The 20,230-nt window shown below is 35.4% G+C and overlaps 1 protein-coding gene across 11 annotated transcripts in view; it reads left to right on the forward strand.

Moving 5' to 3' along the window:
• The window catches only part of VPS54 (VPS54 subunit of GARP complex), a 132,782-nt gene that overhangs the window by 94,920 nt on the left and 17,632 nt on the right, over nt 1-20,230 (forward strand). For 10 of the 11 annotated variants that reach the window (XR_003004234.1, XR_003004237.1, XR_003004236.1 and 7 more), the window contains 9 exons: nt 3,105-3,234; nt 3,841-4,022; nt 4,620-4,732; nt 7,756-7,819; nt 10,304-10,409; nt 11,353-11,440; nt 12,022-12,143; nt 12,252-12,332; nt 19,127-19,234. Coding sequence is in view for 3 of the 11 variants with exons in the window: in XM_024753046.1 (XP_024608814.1) it covers nt 3,105-3,234; nt 3,841-4,022; nt 4,620-4,732; nt 7,756-7,819; nt 10,304-10,409; nt 11,353-11,440; nt 12,022-12,143; nt 12,252-12,332; nt 19,127-19,234 (994 nt within the window). In the remaining 8 variants the exon portion in view is untranslated. Of the gene's footprint in view, nt 1-3,104; nt 3,235-3,840; nt 4,023-4,619; nt 4,733-7,755; nt 7,820-10,303; nt 10,410-10,667; nt 10,769-11,352; nt 11,441-12,021; nt 12,144-12,251; nt 12,333-19,126; nt 19,235-20,230 lie in introns of those variants that run through there. The other variant, XR_003004241.1, reaches the window with a different exon arrangement.

Genomic DNA, 20,230 nt, shown 5'->3' on the forward strand with positions numbered 1-20,230 from the left:
AAAATTTTTTTTTTTTTTTTCTTTTTTTTTTTTTTTTTTTTTTTTTTTTTCGGTACGTGGGCCTCTCACTGTTGCGGCCTCTCCCGTTGCAGAGTACAGGCTCCAGACGCGCAGGCTCAGAGGCCATGGCTTACAGGCCCAGCTGCTCCGTGGCATGTGGGATCCTCCCTGACCGGGGCACGAACCCGCGTCCCCTGCATCGGCAGGTGGACTCTCAACCACTGCGCCACCACAGAAACCCTATGATCACTTTTTAATTAGTCTTAATATCTGGTCATTTCTCCTACCTTTTATTCTTCTTCCAGTATGCCCTATTTATGTTGCAAATCCATATACATTTTAGGATTTGTTAGTTCCCTGTTGCTTTCACATAAATTTGTTCATGTTTTATCCTTTCTTTCCTTTTAAGAGCATAGTTCAGAATTTGCAGTCCCACATCCTAGTGGCTAGAATATTATCACATGTCTATATCTAGCTGTAAGAGAGGCTTGAGAAATAGTTGATAGCTTGTTGGCTATTTGATAGCTAAAACTATTATGGCAGAAGTGAGAAACGATATTAAAAGATAGCTAGAAATCAGCTGTACTATTTGAGATTCCTTTAAATCAAATGCAGCCTCATAGTTTTTATCCCTCCCCTCCCACCTCCATTGTGGCTTACTATACACTCTGGAGCTTCTCTGGCTTTCCACAATGGCATGCTGCCATAGCATGATACCAGAGGTTCTGTAGGTAGTTTCTTCTGTGTTTCATAGGCACATAAATGTCCGGGAACTACCCACCCCCAAGGGGCAATGGATTGATTGAGTATATTTATACACGTGACCCTAACTAGTTCTTTCTTGTATCAAGTGTTTTTGCAGTATGTAATTGTGTCATAGATGCAGTACATGCAGAAATGATGTCTGATTTTTTATCTATGTTAGTGGTAGATTTTCCATATTTTTTTACATTATCAAAATAGTCTACAACTTTGTAAGTTTATTCCAATGCAGACATGGGCACAAAAGAGTAAATAATTTCCCATGCAGGAAATGGGAAAGGAAAAATAATGGAAAGGATTAGAAAGTTTTGTAGGTTTTTAAAATTTTTTATTTTAAATTAAATTGTGGTTAAAATAAAAACATATAAAGTTTACCATCTTAGCCATTTCTAAGTGCACAACAGTCCAGTAGTGGTAAATATATTCACACTGTTGTACAGCCAATCTCCAGATCTTTTTCTTCTTGCAAATGTGAAATCCTATGCACATTAAGCGACAACTCCCCATTTCCTTCCCTACCAATCCCCTGGCAACCACTCTTCTACTTTCTGTCTCCATGAGTTCAACTACTCTAGGTACTTCATATAAGTGGAATCATACAGTATTTGTCCTTTTGTTTAGCATATTATGTTTAAGGTTCATCTATGTTGTAGTATGTGTCAGAATTTCCTTCTTTTTATAGGCTTAGTAATATTCCATTGTATGTATATACCACATTTTATCTGTCAGTGGACTCTTGGATTGCTTCCATCTCTTGGCTGTTATGAATAGTGCTACTGTGAACATGGGTGTGCAAATATATCTCTTTGAGATCCTGCTTTCAGTTCTTTTGTGTACATAGCCAGAGGTAGAATTACTGGATCATGTTTGTGAGGTTTTGTTTTTTGCTTTTCCGTATTAACGTGAAAGAGATCCATTAGACTTAAATTTTAAAAATCTTTTTAAAAAGCAAAATTACAAACAAATAAATGATTTTTTTAGAAAACCAAACATCCCAGGTTTTTGGATTGTCACCCTACTTTCTTAAAGACTTAAGTTGGTTTTTTTTTTGCTATTTCCTGTTTATATCTTTGTGAATTGGTGGCGTATTGGTAAGAGTTCCAAATTCTTAATCATTCCCTTACGTAGGGGCAAATTTTAGAAATCCTTCAGAAAATGGAATTTACAATTGTAATAAAATTTTAACTTTGAAATTTAAGCAAACAGTTTTATGGGAGCTGGAATTGAAATAGCACTTGGACTGTTTATATAGAAGGAAATGTTGCAGTAGAAGAAGCTTATCAGATTAGAAATAGAATTAGACTAATTCTGGGTTCTAGTCCCACCCTCTTAACCTTGTGACCTTGAGTAGATCACTTAAACTTTCAAGATTCAGTATCCTCATCTGTAAAGTAGAAATTTATCTATCTTCTTCAGAGTGTGAGAACCAAGCAAGATACTGTATCTGAGAGTATTTTAAAAATATTTATCCATCCATTATTTTAAAGCACTGGTAAGTAAATTTAATGATATAACTTTAAAGGATAGCAGGTAATAACTTTCTTTAATACCTTAACCCAGTGAGAGTGGTGGTTTGCCTCAAATTAATATACATCAGGTCCTCTTTGAAATATCTTTGAAAGTTATTTTAATTCAACTGAAACGGAGAAAAATTATGCTAAGGTACTTCACTTGGTTCATGATAACACTAAACTGACTTGTTGGCACAGAATCAGTGGTCTTTATACATGCCCTGGGGAAAAATGTATAAAAAACAGGAAGTCTTACATTTCTTCCTCAAAACTGGAATAGATGCATTACATATTATAAGTACTCCTATTTAATTGTAAGTTTCTTGAGAACAGTATTCCCTCCAGTGCATAGTAGCTAAGCACAGTAAATACTCAGGAAATATTAGTTTAGTTGATCTGACTATTAATAGTCATTCATAATTATAAGTAAAAAGAGGGCCTGTTTGTTCCTTCTTTCCATTCCTTTCCTCTTGCTTCCACCATGTCATCCTAAGCACCTGTGCACAACCTGCCACAGCTACGCCCTTGTACCCAATGAGAATTTCTTTTGCTGTAGTTTTTGCAGAATTCCAGTCAGAGTCTGAACTAAGTATTAAAAATACTACAGCAGAGAGAGAAAATTATTCTTATATAATATTAGGGTAAAATATATTTGTGTTATCTGAGCTTGTTTATGTGATGCTCTACCACAAAAATGAAAGTATATGATACATCACAGAATTTTCCCTCAAATGTAAATTTTACAGCTTTTTGTTTTTTATTGGTACGTCATCTATGGTGAACAGTGTGTTCATAACTTTCCTTGACTTAATCTCTTTCTATCATTTTCAGGGTCAATGAAGACATGAAATTAACTGACTTAGAGCTGGGAAAGCTGGCAAATAATGTCCAGGAGTTATTATATAGTGCCTCAGATATATGCCATGATCGAGCTGTCAAATTTCTCATGTCAAGAGCAAAGGTTAGTTGTTTTAATAAACTTTAGATATTTTATACATAGTAACATTATTTTCAAGATCTGGAATATATCCTTGCTTGTGTCCCTATTCCACATAATGCATATTTTGAACACTTAATAAGGTACTGGTGTGGTCTATTAAGGAGATGTTGAAATGCAAAATAATCCAAATAAAAGAAATAGAAAAAATTAAGCATGCTTTTCAAATAAATGATTAAAAGACTTATTTTGAAATATAATACCTTAATAATTAATTTGAAATTAATATGCTGTTTTTATACATATATATGTGTATACTTAGCCAAATAATTTATTAAGAAAATTAGTTGTACTCCAATAGTATGACAATTGTATAGTATGATCTGAACTTATTTGAGCTACTGTATTACAAAGGGATCAGAATAAAATTTAGACATCTTAAACTTTTTATGCTTGATTTCTGGGACTAAAGTATTGGGAAATTTTATTTAAAATTGTTTAAAAATAATTTTTAGGAATTAATACAACTATTATAAAAATAATTAATATTTGTTTAAGTTGGTTTTATAGCTCATCCATATTTGGTGTTATACTAACTCTCATGATTTTTGTGTTATCTTTAAAATTTAGGATGGTTTTCTTGAGAAGCTGAATTCCACAGAATTCATAACACTTTCCAGATTAATGGAAACATTCATTTTAGAAACTGAACAGATCTGTGGAAGAAAAAGCATGTCATTACTTGGAGCACTTCAGAGCCAAGCTAATAAATTTGTAAACAGGTTTCATGAAGAGAGAAAAACCAAGCTCAGGTATTATTACCATGTCCATTCTGTTCTTCATTTTTTTCCCCTTTTCTTTACAAAACACAATTATATTTAAAAGAGGAAACTTCATTAATTGGCCAGTTAAAACCCCTGACAGATTTTTTTCTTTTTAATTAAAGACAGATTGTGGAATTAAAATCACATTTCTTAGCTTTTGAAAGTGTAGTTAGAATGTTTAGTTCCATTAAAGTACTTACCAGGAAGATCCTAATAGATTGACTTTTCCTTTCCCACTCAAAGTGAAGTTAATTATGTTTTACCACTCTTCCTGACTAGGCTAAGAGACATAAAAAGAGAAACATTTTCTGAAACTATTCATACTGTTTATGAATGATTTCAGTTTATTAAGGTGTTCAGCACTTTTTAAAGTCTTACGTACTAACAGGTATTGGCCATTATTATTTAAAAACTCAATGCCTTGTATTGCATGGGCTCTACTTGAATTTAACTAAGATACATGTAGTCTTAAATATGTAACAAAAGTCTTATGTACTCACTCAGCTCTTCCTTTTCTTTTCACCCAAGGAGATGGTGTTGAAATATTATTAAAGTTTATCTTCCTTTCTTTTTACTTTTGAATAGCCTCCTCTTAGACAATGAACGCTGGAAGCAAGCTGATGTTCCCGCAGAATTTCAGGATCTTGTTGATTCTATAGCAGATGGAAAGATTGCTTTACCTGAAAAAAAATCAGGGGGTATGTGTACTCTTTCACACACTCTCTTTCAATTTTATATTGTTTGTTCATTTTGTAGGAGTGCTTAATATTTCTTTAATTGATAGTGCCTCTTGGGAATCTTAGAACTAACACTCCCAGCTTAGTAAGTAGTTGATTGGAAAAATATGTGGTAATTTTTAATAATAATTTCAGATATTTATTGAGTATTAACCATAGCCAGACACTGGACCAGGTGCTTTACATGCATTACTCCAGTTTACCCTCACAACAACCTATAATAAAGATACTATTGTTACCTTGTTTAATAGTGAGGAGGCGTGAGGCTTCCAGGGGTTAAGGAATTTGGTACAAATAAAGATCTGGGATTTGAAACCAACTTTATATAATTTCATAGCTATGTTCTTAACCACTGTACTGTATTGTTTAGAGACATGTATTCTTTTACTGGACACTAGTATGCTTCTATGTGTCAAATGTTGAGACATAGGTAAGAGGTATAATTTTACTTTAAAAGGTCTAAGTCTGATGAAAAATATATTTATTATCAATCACAAGTAATGTAGTAGTGATATGATAGAGAAAACCAAAATATAAAGAACTGTAGAATAAGAAAACTATGAAGGAGACTACAAAGGAAGGGCAGACAGGACAATCCAGAAAAACACACAAGTTAAAAAAATAGAGTTTCAAGAAGAAAATTTTCATTTGTATCAAATGTCAATTGGGTCTCTTATGAAAGACATGCAGTGGCTAGAGATATTTTTGTATATCAGTTAAAGTGGAGTTGTCATGGGTTAATAATATACACTTGGGCTTCCCTGGTGGCGCAGTGGTTGAGAGTCCGCCTGCTGATGCAGAGGACATGTGTTTGTGCCCCGGTCCGGGAAGATCCCACATGCCACGGAGCGGCTGGGCCCGTGAGCCATGGCCGCTGAGCCTGTGTGTCCAGAGCCTGTGTTCTGCAACAGGAGAGGCCACAACAGTGAGAGGCCCGCGTACTGCCAAAAATAAATAAAATAATAATATAAACTTATGTACAACTCATCCTGTAATACCAGATTTGAAATTTTGAAGTTTTGAATAATTTTTAAAGTGTTTTTTGTTGTTGTTGTTTTTAATAAATTTTTATTTATTTATTTATTTATTTATTTATTTATGGCTGTGTTGGGTCTTCGTTGCTGAGCACGGGCTTTCTCTAGTTGCAGCAAGCGGGGGCTACTCTTCATTGTGGTGTGCAGGCATCTCATTGTGGTGGCTTCTCTTGTTGCATCCCGGCTAGCCGTGGTGCACTAATCCCTTCAGGCTATGTTCAAGCCCCCAACCCCAGTCCTCTCCCTGCGCTCCGTCCGAAACCGAAACCGAGCCTCAGCTCGCAGCCCCGCCCGCCCCGGCGGGTGAGCAAACAAGCCTCTCGGGCTGTGCACTCCTCCGCGGTTCCGAAGCTCTCCTCTCCGCCTCCCGCAGTCTCCGCCCGCGAAGGGGCTTCCTAGTGTGTGGAAACTTTTCCTCCTTCACAGCTCCCTCCCACTGGTGCAGGTGCCGTCCTTATTCTTTTGTCTCTGTTTTTTCTTTTTTTCTTTTGCCCTACCCAGGTAAGTGGGGAGTTTCTTGCCTTTTGGGAGGTCTGAGATCTTCTGCCAGCCTTCAGTAGGTGTTCTGTAGGAGTTGTTCCACGTGTAGATGTATTTCTGGTGTATCCGTGGGGAGGAAGGCGATCTCCGCGTCTTACTCTTCCGCCATCTTCAAGCCGTCCCCCATATACCCTGCTTTTGTCTTTTGTTTTCCTCTGAGAAAGAAGAAAGGATATGCTATTAGAAATCCATTAACATTTTACTAGTTCATGCAGAGTTAAGGATCCTTGGTTATTATTCATGCATCCATCATCTACTTATTGAGTTACTAGCTACTTAGCTTCGCATTGGGGAGATGAAGTTTAATGGATAGCAGTTAATATTAATTTGCTGCTTACCTGATGCTAGACAGTTTTTTCTAAGCACTTTACATTGTTATCTCATTTACAGATCCATGAGCTAGACACTGTTAGTATTCCCATTTTTAAAAATATGGAAACTGAGGCACAAATAGGTTAAGCAACATGCCTAAGGTTACCTGGCTAGGAAGTGGTAGAGCTGGGATCCAACTGCAGGCAGACTGACTTTAGGACCCTTCCTCTTAACTACTGTGCTAAGCCATTTCTCTGCAGTATTGAGAATTGGTTAAGACACAACCCCTGTCCTCAAAAAACTTAATCTGACATACAGAGTGAATTGTGATTAGAAATTATATCACACTGAATTTCTTTCCTTGAAAGAGATGAGGAAGTAGATATTTAATGTCTTAGAACAAAAGGATTTGAAGCTTAGGGAAGCATGATGACTTACTTGCGCATGGTAATCTGTTTAATTTGGCTGATTCAGGGCAGTAATCCAGTCCACTGTTCTTTTCACCTCAATATGCTGAATTTTGTTTTTTAATAATAAGAAATACCACATGCTGAAAATAAAGTAACTTTTGGATTAAAATCTTGAAAAGTAATACATAATCTCTCCATTGAATTTAGGAATTAAGTTGTACTCTAAGGGTTATAATAAAGAAAAGATAACCAGTTGAAATGCTAGTTCTGCCTTTCCCAACTAATAACATTCTTTTTCCTTTACTTCTTATCGATCATCTGCCATGTGCCAGACCTAGAGGATAGCCAGTTCATAAGCATTATCTCTTTCAGTAACAACACTGAAAGGTAGATATTGTTGTCCATGTCTAATGGATACAGATATTGAGATTCAAAAGAAGTAATTGGCGTAGTCTTGCATCCAGTAATTGGCAGTACTGGAATTCAAATCCAGATTTCTCTGATTCCAAATGCAGTATACTTTATTTACTTTGTGCTGAATTGTTTCCCAACAAGTAGATTTATTTGCAGAAATGAGATCGTTTCAGGCCCTGAATAGGAACATTTTCAGTTTTTTCCAGTTTAAATTTTTTATCCAATATTTTGTTTCATCTTTTACCCATGTCTCTTTATTCGCTTTACTCTCTAGCTACAGAAGAAAGGAAACCAGCTGAAGTTCTCATTGTCGAGGGACAACAGTATGCTGTTGTTGGGTGAGTGACACGTTTTTCTTCATTAGTTGAATCAAGTATTTAAAACATATGTCTTTTAGTTACCCCTTGATGTGAATTAGAAATTTTGGATTAGCAATTGTAAATCTTACAAAGAATTTTAAAGAAATTTTATGGATTCCTTTTTATTTTTCTATATTTTGTAGTATTCTGTACCCATTAGGACTACACTGGCTTAACAAAAAAAGGGGTTGGTTGATTTTTCTCATGTAACAAGAACCTAGAGGTACATAATCCAAGGGTGCTGTAGTGGCTCCATGATGTTATAAGTGTCTCAAGCTCTTTCTTTTTTTCCTGCAACTTTTTTAGTGTGTAGTATACAGCATAGTAGTTGAAGTTGTGAATCAGACTGCTTAGGTTTGAGTCCCAGCAGCTCTGTTACTTTGTGGCCTTGGGCAAGTTACTCTGTGTGCCTCAGTTTCCTTATTTATAAAACAAAATGTGGACAATAGTACTATACTTAGAATTATTGTGAAATTAAACAGGTAATTCATGTAAAGAATCTAGCACAGTTCTAGTACCTAACAAGAAGTTGATAGTTGTTGGTAGTTATTTCCATTATCATCATTTGTCATTAGGTCTTTTACCAAAAACAGTATTTCAAATTCAAGTTAACTAAGAAAAATATAAATTCCAGTGTTGTTTGTCTAGTACTATATGCCTTTTATTAAATAGGTAGTTAAGATAATATCTTCACATACTTTAATTTTAATAACACTTCATAGTTTAAATATTTTCATATATATGATCTCATTTGATCTCTACAACCATGTTGTACAATAGACATTTCAGGGATTATTGTTCCCTTTCTACAGTTAAGAGAATTGGAGCTTAGAAGTTTAAGTAGTTAATATAAAATTACCCAAATGGAGCCAGAATAATTAGAATAAAAATCTAGCTCCCAATATCTATACCAGAATTCTTTTTCACTTTTTTGTTTCTTGTCACTAAGTAAGTCTTTTCTGAAACAGCCATTCCTTCCAGGAAGAATGAATGATCCTCTCTTTGTAACTCTCTGTGCCTCTCTCATGGCACTTTCTGGTTAGTCTCTGAATTCCTCAAAGATGGGGATCATATCTTACCACTTTAATTTTTCTTAGCAGCTCATAAGCACTCAAATAGTGTGTATAGAATTTATGCTTTTTCTCAACCTGTATATTATCCAAAACTCTGAAGTGCACCCATTGTAAGGTAAAGCTTCCATTCCTTTCTTCTCTGGAGTTCTTTTCCATTTCTGGTGGGACAGAGCTTTTTTCAACCTCCCTATAATCTTTGTCCTTCAATCTAATCATGATTTCTTTCCTTAATTACCCATTGCAGTTGACCCTCTATATCCATGGGTTCCACATCCAACCAGCCAGGGTGCAGAACCCGTGGATGTAGAGGGAAGACTTTACTACGCCATTTTATATAAAGGACTTGAGCATGCATGGTTTTTGGTATCCACGTGATGTCCTGGAACCAATCCCCTGTGGATACTGAGGAAGGACTGTGTCTTATTACTCTTCCCTTGCTTGATGGAAATGGTCCCCTCTAGCTATCTGGCTTTCTTGCTCTTTAGGCAAAGAGGCTTCTGCCAAAAAACGGAACTCCCTGGTTAAAAGTGGAGTATTATATCTTCAGAGAGAAAATTACAAAAGATAAGCAATGGACTCCTGCCCAGTAAAGCAGACTCTAGAGCTATGCATGGAGAGTAATATATGGTCTGACAACTAAGCTGTTATAAAGGCTAGATACTCTTCTTCTTGAATCACTGCTCTCTTCAGACTTTCATAAAACATTAGTTTACATGGATCACTCATTTCTGAGGATCTCGTTGAATTTAGATGTGCTGTAATGAATGGCTCTTTCTCCCTTAGTTTCAACCTTATTTAACCTCCCACTAGTGAGTGCCTCTTTTCAGCTTATGACATGTCCTGATAATGAGCTGATAACTTTCTCATCTTTGGAGAAGCTTTTGTGATTTACCAATAAACTTCTTAGAAGGTATATTGTTCTTAGAAGCCACAGTTTATCTTTCATCTCACTAAGAAAATCTAGACTAGGTTCCCTTCATTAATTCAACATTTATGAGGACCTACTACATAATCAGAAACACTGGTTAAGCTTTTTTCAGTGTTTCTAAATTGGCCAAGGAATGGGATACCTGCCTTATGGAAGAGACTTATCTTAGTGTGACTGTCACACAGAGAGTGATGTGCTCACAACACAGAATTTAAGGAGGTACCCTTTCTCAGTGTCATGCAAGTGATTACCTTGTAGTTGCACAACCCTGAAATTGAGTGCCTCCTTAATTTTACACTCTAGGGATTTTCTGTTGCCTTACCCTAAGTCCCTACTCTGTTGCACTTATAGGTAAAACACATAATTTAACAGTTACCAAGATCAGTATTGATTTTTATATGCCAAATCAGTTTGATTTTTCTTGTCTTGAGTGTCTACTGGGTCATCTTTCTTTTTTTGTAGAACCGTATTGCTGTTGATAAGAATTATCCTTGAATATTGCCAGTGTGTGGATAATATCCCATCTGTTACTACTGACATGCTCACTCGTCTATCAGATTTATTGAAGGTGTGTATGATTTCACTCCTATGGAAAAAATAGTTGGAAGAAGTAATTCATTAGGGCATGAGTAATCTTCCAACTCTAAGACATTTCGAGGTTAAGCTATCTTTAAGACATTAATTTTGTGACATTTGATTGTGGTTGAACACAACATGTTATTTGAAGGAGGCCACCTGCTTCCTTCTCACTCCACATTTAGTGATTCCTCATTACACCCGTAGAGTTGTTAATGATATCGGAGACAGGAGATGATTTGTTCGTTAGGTGCTGAACATGACTGAGGCCACTTAGGTCAAAAAACCTGGACTGGTTTCAAATGTGCATGGAAGGAATTCACTGAACTTTACAAAATTCATCTCACTAAGGTTAGAGATTTTTCTTAAATCATTATTTCAGAACCATTGATGTAAAATGAAACTGTGGTGATAGTATTATTCAGCCATTTCATATTAACAGATATTTTAAACTGCTAGCCTAGAGAAAAGGCTTTATTTTTTTCAAATACCTAATCTATCAATTAATTCTGTCCCAAAATTAAGTTGTCATATTTTAGTCCAGAAAGATTTTGTTACCCTTTCGAAAGTAGGACTATCCAATTAGAATGACTGAAACAACTAGTTTTGTGAATGCCAATTAAAGATTAATTTCTGAACAACTGATTTTTAGAATTTTTCAACTTTTTCCCTACCAGACTGTAAATATTATCATTTGGGAACACCCCTTGCCTTTTTTTTTTTTTTAAAATTTTTTATTTGGGAAACCCCCTTTCCTTTTTTTTTTTTTTTTTTTTTGTCATTACATAAACAGATCCTAATTGCTCCTAGTAGAAAAACTCATTTGGTCCTTCAATGAGAGGAAAGAGGAATGTATTTTTAGAATTAACACATTGCCAGCATATAAAGAATAATTTTTAATAAATTGTTGGGTTTTTTTTTTCTTCCTTTGTTAGTACTTCAATTCAAGAAGTTGCCAGTTAGTTCTTGGAGCTGGTGCACTGCAAGTTGTTGGACTAAAAACAATAACTACAAAAAATTTGGGTATGGATTTTTGCATTTAATTCACATGCTGAGGCATTACAGTGATGTCACTATACTTATGTTTCATTATACCTGATGTTTTTATGCCTCTAACTAAAGCCTCTAAAAGTAGCAATGTCACTTTCTTATGTATTGCCATAACTGAAAAATAACTTCTGGAGAAATGTTATGAGGAATTTTCACTCCAATAAATATAAGTTACTAGAAAGTTGCACTATTGTAAAAAAATGTTAAAATGTAATATGTATGAAGTACGTATGTATATATGGGGTGAAAGGTATCTGAATGTCAGAAGAGACTCAGTTGTCCCGTTAGCTTCCTCATGCCAGTACTACTCACAACTTGAGTCCATTGGAAAAGCAGCATCATTCATTACATCATTCAGTACCAACTGATTTTCTTAAACAAAAAATATGAAATATGTTGCTTTCTGTTACTGTGTTCTTCATTTATGTAATAAACTGGGGTCTATATAAAATTAATTGATATCTTTTACATAATTTGATAGGTAATTAAATACCTTAAATACCAGCTAATACCTTTGTTTTTCTCCATGATATGTCTACCTCCCGGATCTTCAGCTCTTTCTTCACGCTGTTTGCAGTTAATCGTGCACTACATTCCTGTGATCAGGGCTCATTTTGAAGCTCGACTGCAGCCTAAGCAGTATAGTATGCTTAGGCATTTTGATCATATCACTAAGGTACCTTTCCATGTATTTTCTACTGGAGTTTCATAAATTTAACTCTGTAATTGTTAAGTATTTTAGATGTGTCCCAGGGACTTTAAAATATAACGTTTCTCATTACAGGACTACCATGACCACATAGCTGAAATATCAGCTAAGCTTGTGGCGATAATGGATAGCTTATTTGACAAGCTGTTATCTAAGGTAATAATTTACGGAAATTATTAGGCTTTGCTTGAAAGCGTTGTGACTTTTCACAGTTGTCTAACAAATCAAAATTGTTCTGGGTTTAGGGAAAAACTCAAATGTTCAGATCACCCAAATAGGTGATATTCATTTCCTAAGGGACTTGGGGGTAGGGGTGGGGGAAGATGATTTCAAGGATGATAGAAACCCTATATAGAAGTAATTTTATATTAGCTGCATTGAAAATTATGTACCTTCAAAGCATATTTTAGTCTGAAAGCCTTCCAGAGACAGAACTGAGAAAATAAACATTAAATTATTTGTAGTAAAGTGTGTTATTTTATTTTCCAGGCCAAGAAGGCAGAGCCTGAGGTGCTCTCTTATTTCCATCATAGATACTCAATTTCAGTATTTGTTTCTTACTTGCTTCCCATTCCACATAGGTCATTAAAAGGAGAACTGTTTTCCAAAAAATTCTTAATTGCACTGGGAGGGTATCTTCAGAAAAATGTCACTTAATCAGCCCTAGTCACTTTTGCCCTATCCCTCACTCTTTCCTTTCCCTAAATTATTCAGTACATGTCTTAGAGAGAAAGCAGAAATCTCATACCTTGAAAGTTTGAAGGTTTATTTAGTTTATACTTTTGCCCCAGAGTATTTTTAGAGTAATCTTATAAAGCAAGACCCTTTGATATGCTTTTCCTTCTACTTGGATCCTTCAGATTCTGAGATGGCAAGAGCAGCAGGCACATGAAAATTATAAAAAGGCAAGATAAAGTGGTGCCCATTCACACCCAAATCTTTGAAGTTGACAGTGAGAAGGAGTGATTAGAAAACAAGATTGCATTTGTTTAATGTTAAGTTCTCAAACATTTTGATCATAGGACCCCGTTTATATTCTTAAGAATAATTGAGGACCCCAAAGAGCTTTTTTAATGCAAATATACTTATCAGTAAGTACCATATTAGAAATTAAAACTAAAAAAAAATTTAAAACACAATACATAAACACACATTTGATTAGCCTTCAGAATGACATCACAGGTCATCTAAAAATCCCCACCATTCAATTATGAGAGACTGCAAGTGAATAATACTAATATTATTATTATTATGAAAATGGTTTTTACCTCACATATTCCCTGAAAGAGCCTCTGACTCCCAGGTGTTCCCACACCACACTTTGAGAACCTCTGACGTAGTTAGTATATAGTATAGATGTTTTATGCTTTTAAGAAGCGTAAGGAATTTATAGTTATGTGCAAACATACCTATGTTATGTTATGCCTTCTAAGTTTCTAGTTTTGTATGGAGAAAAATTATTGGTTAGAAATTCTCTATTTTCTTCATGGTTGCCAAGTACAAGCTAAATGCAAAAGCAGTTCTATTCCACAAGTTTCCTTTTTGATACATGACATTCTTCTGTGTACCAAAAGTCAATGAATAATGCACTGTGACCCTCAAGAAGTTTATCATCTAACAAGGCAGAGGACTTAACACCTAATAATGTAGAGTAAGGTAAATGTTAAATAGTGAAACTAGTAATAAGCTGGGGAATAGAATGAGGCAAAACGAAACAAGTGCTGGTACTCTTAAAACCTTGACTTTTTTCTATCATGTTGGTCATCCAAAGTCTATGAACAAGAATTGGGACTATGGCTAGACTTTTTCCTGTGACAATTCATTGCATTCTTTTTTCTCTCTTTCTTTCTTTTTGGTAAAGAAAAATAAAATTATTTAATGAGCTTCCCATATATTTATCACCTATATTTAACAGTCATTAACATTTTTCTTTTTTTGCTAAAATATTTTATAGTTAATTTGAGGCACTGTAATATTTCATCCCTAAATACTTGGGTGTATATTTCTAAAAACTAGGGAGGGATACTTTTTTATATAATCACACTACTATATCACACCTAACAAAATTACATATTGCATTTGGTTATTATGTCTCTTAACTTTTTTATAAATTTCAAACACCTCCCTCCCCATTTTTTATGTCATTTTTTTAATGTCAAGAGTGTGCCTAGACGTTTGCAACTTAGCGTTTTCTCTGCTACCTTCCTCACTGATGACTTTTCCTGTTACCCTGACATGTTACATTTTCCCTGTATTATCAAGTCTCTCTTTCACTCCCTGCCCTACTTGCTTCCATGGGTTGCCCAGGAGTTTGGCCCTGTTCTTAATTCACACCAAAATAGCAGACAGTGTTTGATTTGGGTTAGTCTCTCAATTTTTAGCTTTTCATTTTCTTATCAGGAATTTAATTTGGGGAAAGAAGAATAACACAGTAATAAAATATACGCTGATTATAAGAAGCTAATAAACAAGGGTACCTTTCCTTGGGTAGAGTGAAACATTAACATCTAATTGTACTACTGGCTAGACTAATGTCCAGCCACCATTCATTCATTCATTGAGTTAAATCGTGTTAGGTTAACAGTGATACACAAGGGTGAAGAAACCTTTGATCTTGTCCTCATATAGTAAAATATGTAGTAGGATAATTATATCAATAACTATAACAGGAGGTAGATTAAAGTATCGTAAGTAAGGAATCGGTTCAGTGCTATTGGAGCTTTTAACGTTTTGAAAGAGATGGTTGTTAGCTGGGGAGGGAGATCTGGGAAAGCTTTATGGATGAGGCATGCATATAAGTTTTGCTTTGAAAGATAGATACAATTAGAGCAAATGAAGTTGAGACAAAGAGATACTCTGAGGTAACAGCATGAACAGACATGTTGGTAGGAATCCTAAGAAGGAAGTTTAGTGTTGGGTTTTGGAGTCAGGTAGACCTAAATTCAAATTCCATTGTTTGTCACACATTAGTCACTGAAGAACCTTGGGCAAATTATTAATCTCCTTAAGCCTCAGTTCCTATCTCTAAATGAGGATAATAATAAAGCCTCATAAACTTGTAGTGAAGATTTATGAGATAATATATGTGGAGCACTTTTCTTCTATCATGTATCTGACTATAGCCAGTTCCAATAAATGTTGACTGCTAATGCTTTTGCTGTTGTTATTAATAATCAGAAAGGTAAGTAATTCCATTTAGCTAATGTATTAGGGTGGGTAAACCCAGGAGTGGGAGATATGTTGGAAAGATAGTGGAAAGCTTTGCTATCAGTGGAAAGCTAAGCAATTTAAGGCAAGTTTATGGAGGTATAATTTACATTCAGTAAAATTCATCCTTTCTAAGTATATAATTTGATGGATGTTAACATGTATATGTAGTAGAACTACCACAATCAAGATATAGAACAATTCCATCACTGTTGGCATTTTTGCAGTTAATCCTTTTCCCGACATCCCCAAACCATGACAACCACTGATCTGATTTTCTTCCATATAGTTTTGCCTTTTGCAGAATATCCTATACGTGGAATTATACAGAATGTAACCTTTTGTCCCAGGTTCCTTTCATTTAGCCCAGCACTTTTGAAATTCATGGATGTTATAGCAGGTGTTAATGGCTTGTTCATTGTTATTATAGAGTGATATCGATTGTGTGGATGTACTACTATTTGTTTATCCATTCATCAATTGATAGATATTTGGGTTTTCTCCAGTTTCTGACTGTTATAAATAATGCCACTATATACATTCATGGGCACATCTTTGTGTGGACATGTGTTTTCATTTCTTTTGTGTAAATACCTTGGAATATATTGATGGTGGCATGGAAATGTAAAACTGCCAAATTATTTTCCAAAGTGACTATACAATTTTATATTCTACTTGTGATGTACAAGAGCTCTAGGTACTCTTTATCTTCACCAGCACCTTCTATTGTCTCTCTGTTTTTTAATGTTAGTTTTCTAGTAGGTCTGTATTGAGTGATATCTCATTGTGGTTTTAATTTATATAATGACGAATATGTTGAGTATCTTTTCATGTGTTATTTTGCCATCCATACTTTTTCTCTGGAAAAATGTTCAAATTTTTTTTGCTCATTTTAAAAATTGGGTTATCTTCTTATTGAGTTTTAAGAGTTCTTTAAGAAAAGAGTTCTTTATATATCCTAGATACAAGTTCTTTATCAAGTAATTATTTTCTCCCAGTCTATGGCTTACCTTTTCATTTTCTTAAGTGTCTTAAAAAGAGCAGTTTTTAACTTTGGTGAACTCCGGTTTATCAGTTTTTTCTTTTATTATTCATGCTTCTTGTGTCTTATCCCAATAACTTTTTGTCACCCAAGTTACAAAGATAATTTCCAGTGTTTTCTTCTAGAAGCACTATTGTTTTAGGTTTTATATATAAGTCCATGATCCATTTTTAGTTGATTTTTTTATATAGTGTGGAATAAAGAAGTACAGTATCAAGTTTAAGTGATTGGAGAAACGTGTGGTGAAGGTCAGATGGAAAGGATAGTATCTTGAGGGAAAGCAGTGATGAAGGAAGGTTTTGGGGGTGTGCTAGTTTCCTGGGGCTGCCATAACAGATTCCCACAGACTGAGTGGCTTATAACACAAAAATTTACTCTCTTGTAGTTCTGGAGGATAGAGTGTCCCTAGACCATGCTCCCTCTGAAGGCTCTAAGAATCCTTCCCTGCCCCTTTCTAGCTTCAGGTGCTTGCTATCAGTTGTTGGCATTACTTGGCTTGTAGATGCATCACTTCAATCTCTGCCTCTGTCTTCACGTGGTCATCTTCCCTCTGTGTGTCTCTGTGTCTAAATTTCCCTCTTCTTTCTTTTATAAAAACCAGTCAGTAGATTTAGGACCCACTCTAATCCACTATGACCTTATGAAGCTCTAAGTGAACATGAATTTGGAGAAGATATTATTCAACCCAGGACAGGGGGATAGTTAAGATAAGGGGATATTACCACAGTAGGATACTAAAATAAAAAAGACAATAACAAGTGTTGGTGAGGATATGGAGAAATTGGAACCCTTATATGCTGCTGGGTGGGATTGTAAAGTGGTACAGCCACTGTGGAAAACATTTTGACATTTCCTCAAAAGGTTGAACATGGAGTTACCATATGATCCAGTAATTCCACTTCTGGGTATATACCCAAGAGAATTGATTACATTTGTCTACACAGAAATCTGTACATGAATGTTCATGGCATTATTATTCATAATAGCCAAAAAGTAGAAATAACCCAAATGTCCATTAATTGCTGATTGGATAAACTATGGTATATTCATGCAATGGAATATCATGCAGCCATAAAAAAGATGAGGTACTGACACATGCTGCAACATGGATGAACCTTGAAAGCATGCTAAGTGAAAGAAGCCAGTCACAAAAAGCCACAGATTGTATGATTCCATTTCTAGAGAGTAGTAGTTACCAGGGGCTGAGGGGAGGGGGGAACGGGGTGTGCCTGCTAATGGGTATGGGGTTTCTTCTTGGGGTGATGAAAATGTTTGGGAATTAGTTGTGATGGTTGTATAAGAGTTTACTAAAAAAAGTTAATTGTACACTTTAAAGGGGTGAATTTTATGGTATGTGAATTATATCTTAAAGCTGTTATTAATAAAAAAGATAAGGGGATGTTTGATATAACTCTAAGCTGAAGAGAGACAAACCCTTGAGTGGTCACGACTTTGCTTGGTCCAGTCACACGGTGACTTCCACATGGTTCTGCTGCAGCAGTATATTGGAACTCATCATTTTAATAAACTATATAAGATTAGTGCATCTAAAATATAATTATTTAGCCCAAATTTGTCTTATAAATGAAAATGATATATAATTTAAGCTGTGAATTCTAAAATGTGGGCTAAAAGATGATTATCTAAATCATATCAGTGTACTGTTCCAGATGTAAGAATAGTAAGTGAATTTACCTAATTTAAAATTTTCCGTATAGATCATTGAAAAAGTCTTCTCTTTATTATTATTATTACTATTTTAAATTTATTTATTTTATTTATTATTTTTGGCTACATTGGGTCTTCATTGCTACGCTCAGGCTTTCTCTAGTTGTGGCGAGCAGGGGCTACTCTTCGTTGCGGTGCACGGGCTTCTCATCGTGGTGGCTCCTCTTATTGCCGGGCATGGGCTCTAGGCGTGCGGGCTTCAGTAGTTGTGGCTCATGGACTCTAGAGCGCAGGCTCAGTAGTTGTGGTGCACGGGCTGCTCCATGGCATGTGGGATCTTCCCGGACCAGGGCTCGAACCTGTGTCCCCTGCATTGGCAGGCGGAGTCTTAACCACTGTGCCACCAGGGAAGCCTGAAAAAGTCTTCTCTTAACCTTAGGGTAAATATGATTACTATATTGGCCCACCTACCAAGAAAAAGAACATTTTAATTCTACCAGTTATATTGATTTCAGATATGATCATGTTGAACACATTCTTAAAATCATGTTTAAAAAATAATCTGTTAATTTGGAGGGCCTACTTTAATGATTCATTATCGTATATTAAGCCACAATAGTAGCTAACATTTTTTGAGTACCTACTTGGTATCAAGCACTGGTTTGAGTTCTTATGAGCCATCTTTTAAAATCCTCACAGCATGCCCTTTGAGACATAGAGAAATATCTCACCCAATATAGAGAAGTAACTCACCCCATCTCACATAGCTAAGAATTTTAAGAGTTGGGATTTGAACCCAAGCAGTCCATCTTAAGAAGGGAAGCCACCTATGTTCTTAGCCACTATATTATGCTGGTTCTCTCAAAATAGATTAAGGTTTTTAATGAAAAGTTTTTGAGATTTGCATGAGTAGCACAGATCACAGTTGAAGAGTTAGATGTGTAGGGGCAGAAAATATATGTTTTAGGGAACAGTGGGGACAATATGCAATCCAGAGGACATGAATATAATTCTCATTATTTTTCCCTGCCAGTATGAAGTGAAAGCTCCCGTTCCTTCTGCCTGTTTCAGGAATATTTGTAAGCAAATGGCAAAAATGCATGAAGCTATATTTGATCTCCTTCCAGAAGAACAAACACAAGTGAGTAGTAATTCCTAAAACTATTATATATAACATAATATGCATCCAGAATTGGAGTGTTTTTATTATGTACTCTTGGCACAGTTAAGCTTAGTTCGTATTCCAGTATGATTATTGTTATTTTTTCCAGTTGTTATATTGACTTGATTTCAAAGTGCTCCTTGCCCTGACAGGCCAGAGCAATAGTAGCTTTGCTGTGTAGTCAGCCATTCTAAAAAGCAGATTTTCATTTGTTCATTGGGTCATCAGAGGTCCCAGATTCTACTGACATCATTTATTACATTAGTAGTTTGAAAATCAGGATTAGCATTTATCAGTGCATAATAGAATATGTTACTGACTGTGATTATAATCCAAATTGGATAGGGGAGGAATTAGTGATGGACTTAATAATGAGATGACATATAAAGTAACTCAATCAATGTGCCTTAACATTAATATTTGTTAGATCAGCATAAGTGATGTGTAGTAGGCACGGATCAGGAAAAATAGCAAAATGGGTAGTCTTTGGCACCCCTTACTTTTGAAGTATCCACCCTCTGTCTCTACTGTCTTCCCTACACTATTATCAGAGTTCTCTTCACTTTTCGGTGACATTCCTACCCGTGACTTCCCTCTATTCCCTCGTCTAGTACTTTAAAGTTTCCAGTACTTCTTTTCTTCTGGTCTTCTTTACCCACCTTAGTTTCTTCCCTTTATACCAGGTGATCTCATTCAAGTCTAATTGTAGAATGACATGTTATAATTAGTACAAAACTAGTTGTTACATGCTAATGATCTTAGTTTTCACTGGGATTTTTGCTATTTAGAGAAGTTTCTTATCAATATTTCAGTTTGTCTTGAATTGGTTGAGTGCTTGGAAATGGTATTTGGGAGCAGAGAGTAGCTTTTTCAGTGTCTCTTCCCTGCTCTTGTGCCTGCTGGTCTCCTTTCCCATGCCACCTCAGACTTCCATCCTATACTAGCTATTACCACTTTTTCATGCTTCCCTAAGTT

This window comes from Neophocaena asiaeorientalis, unplaced genomic scaffold, assembly GCF_003031525.2.
Source record: "Neophocaena asiaeorientalis asiaeorientalis breed wild unplaced genomic scaffold, Neophocaena_asiaeorientalis_V1.1 scaffold100, whole genome shotgun sequence".
NCBI classification, from domain to species: Eukaryota; Metazoa; Chordata; class Mammalia; order Artiodactyla; family Phocoenidae; genus Neophocaena; species Neophocaena asiaeorientalis.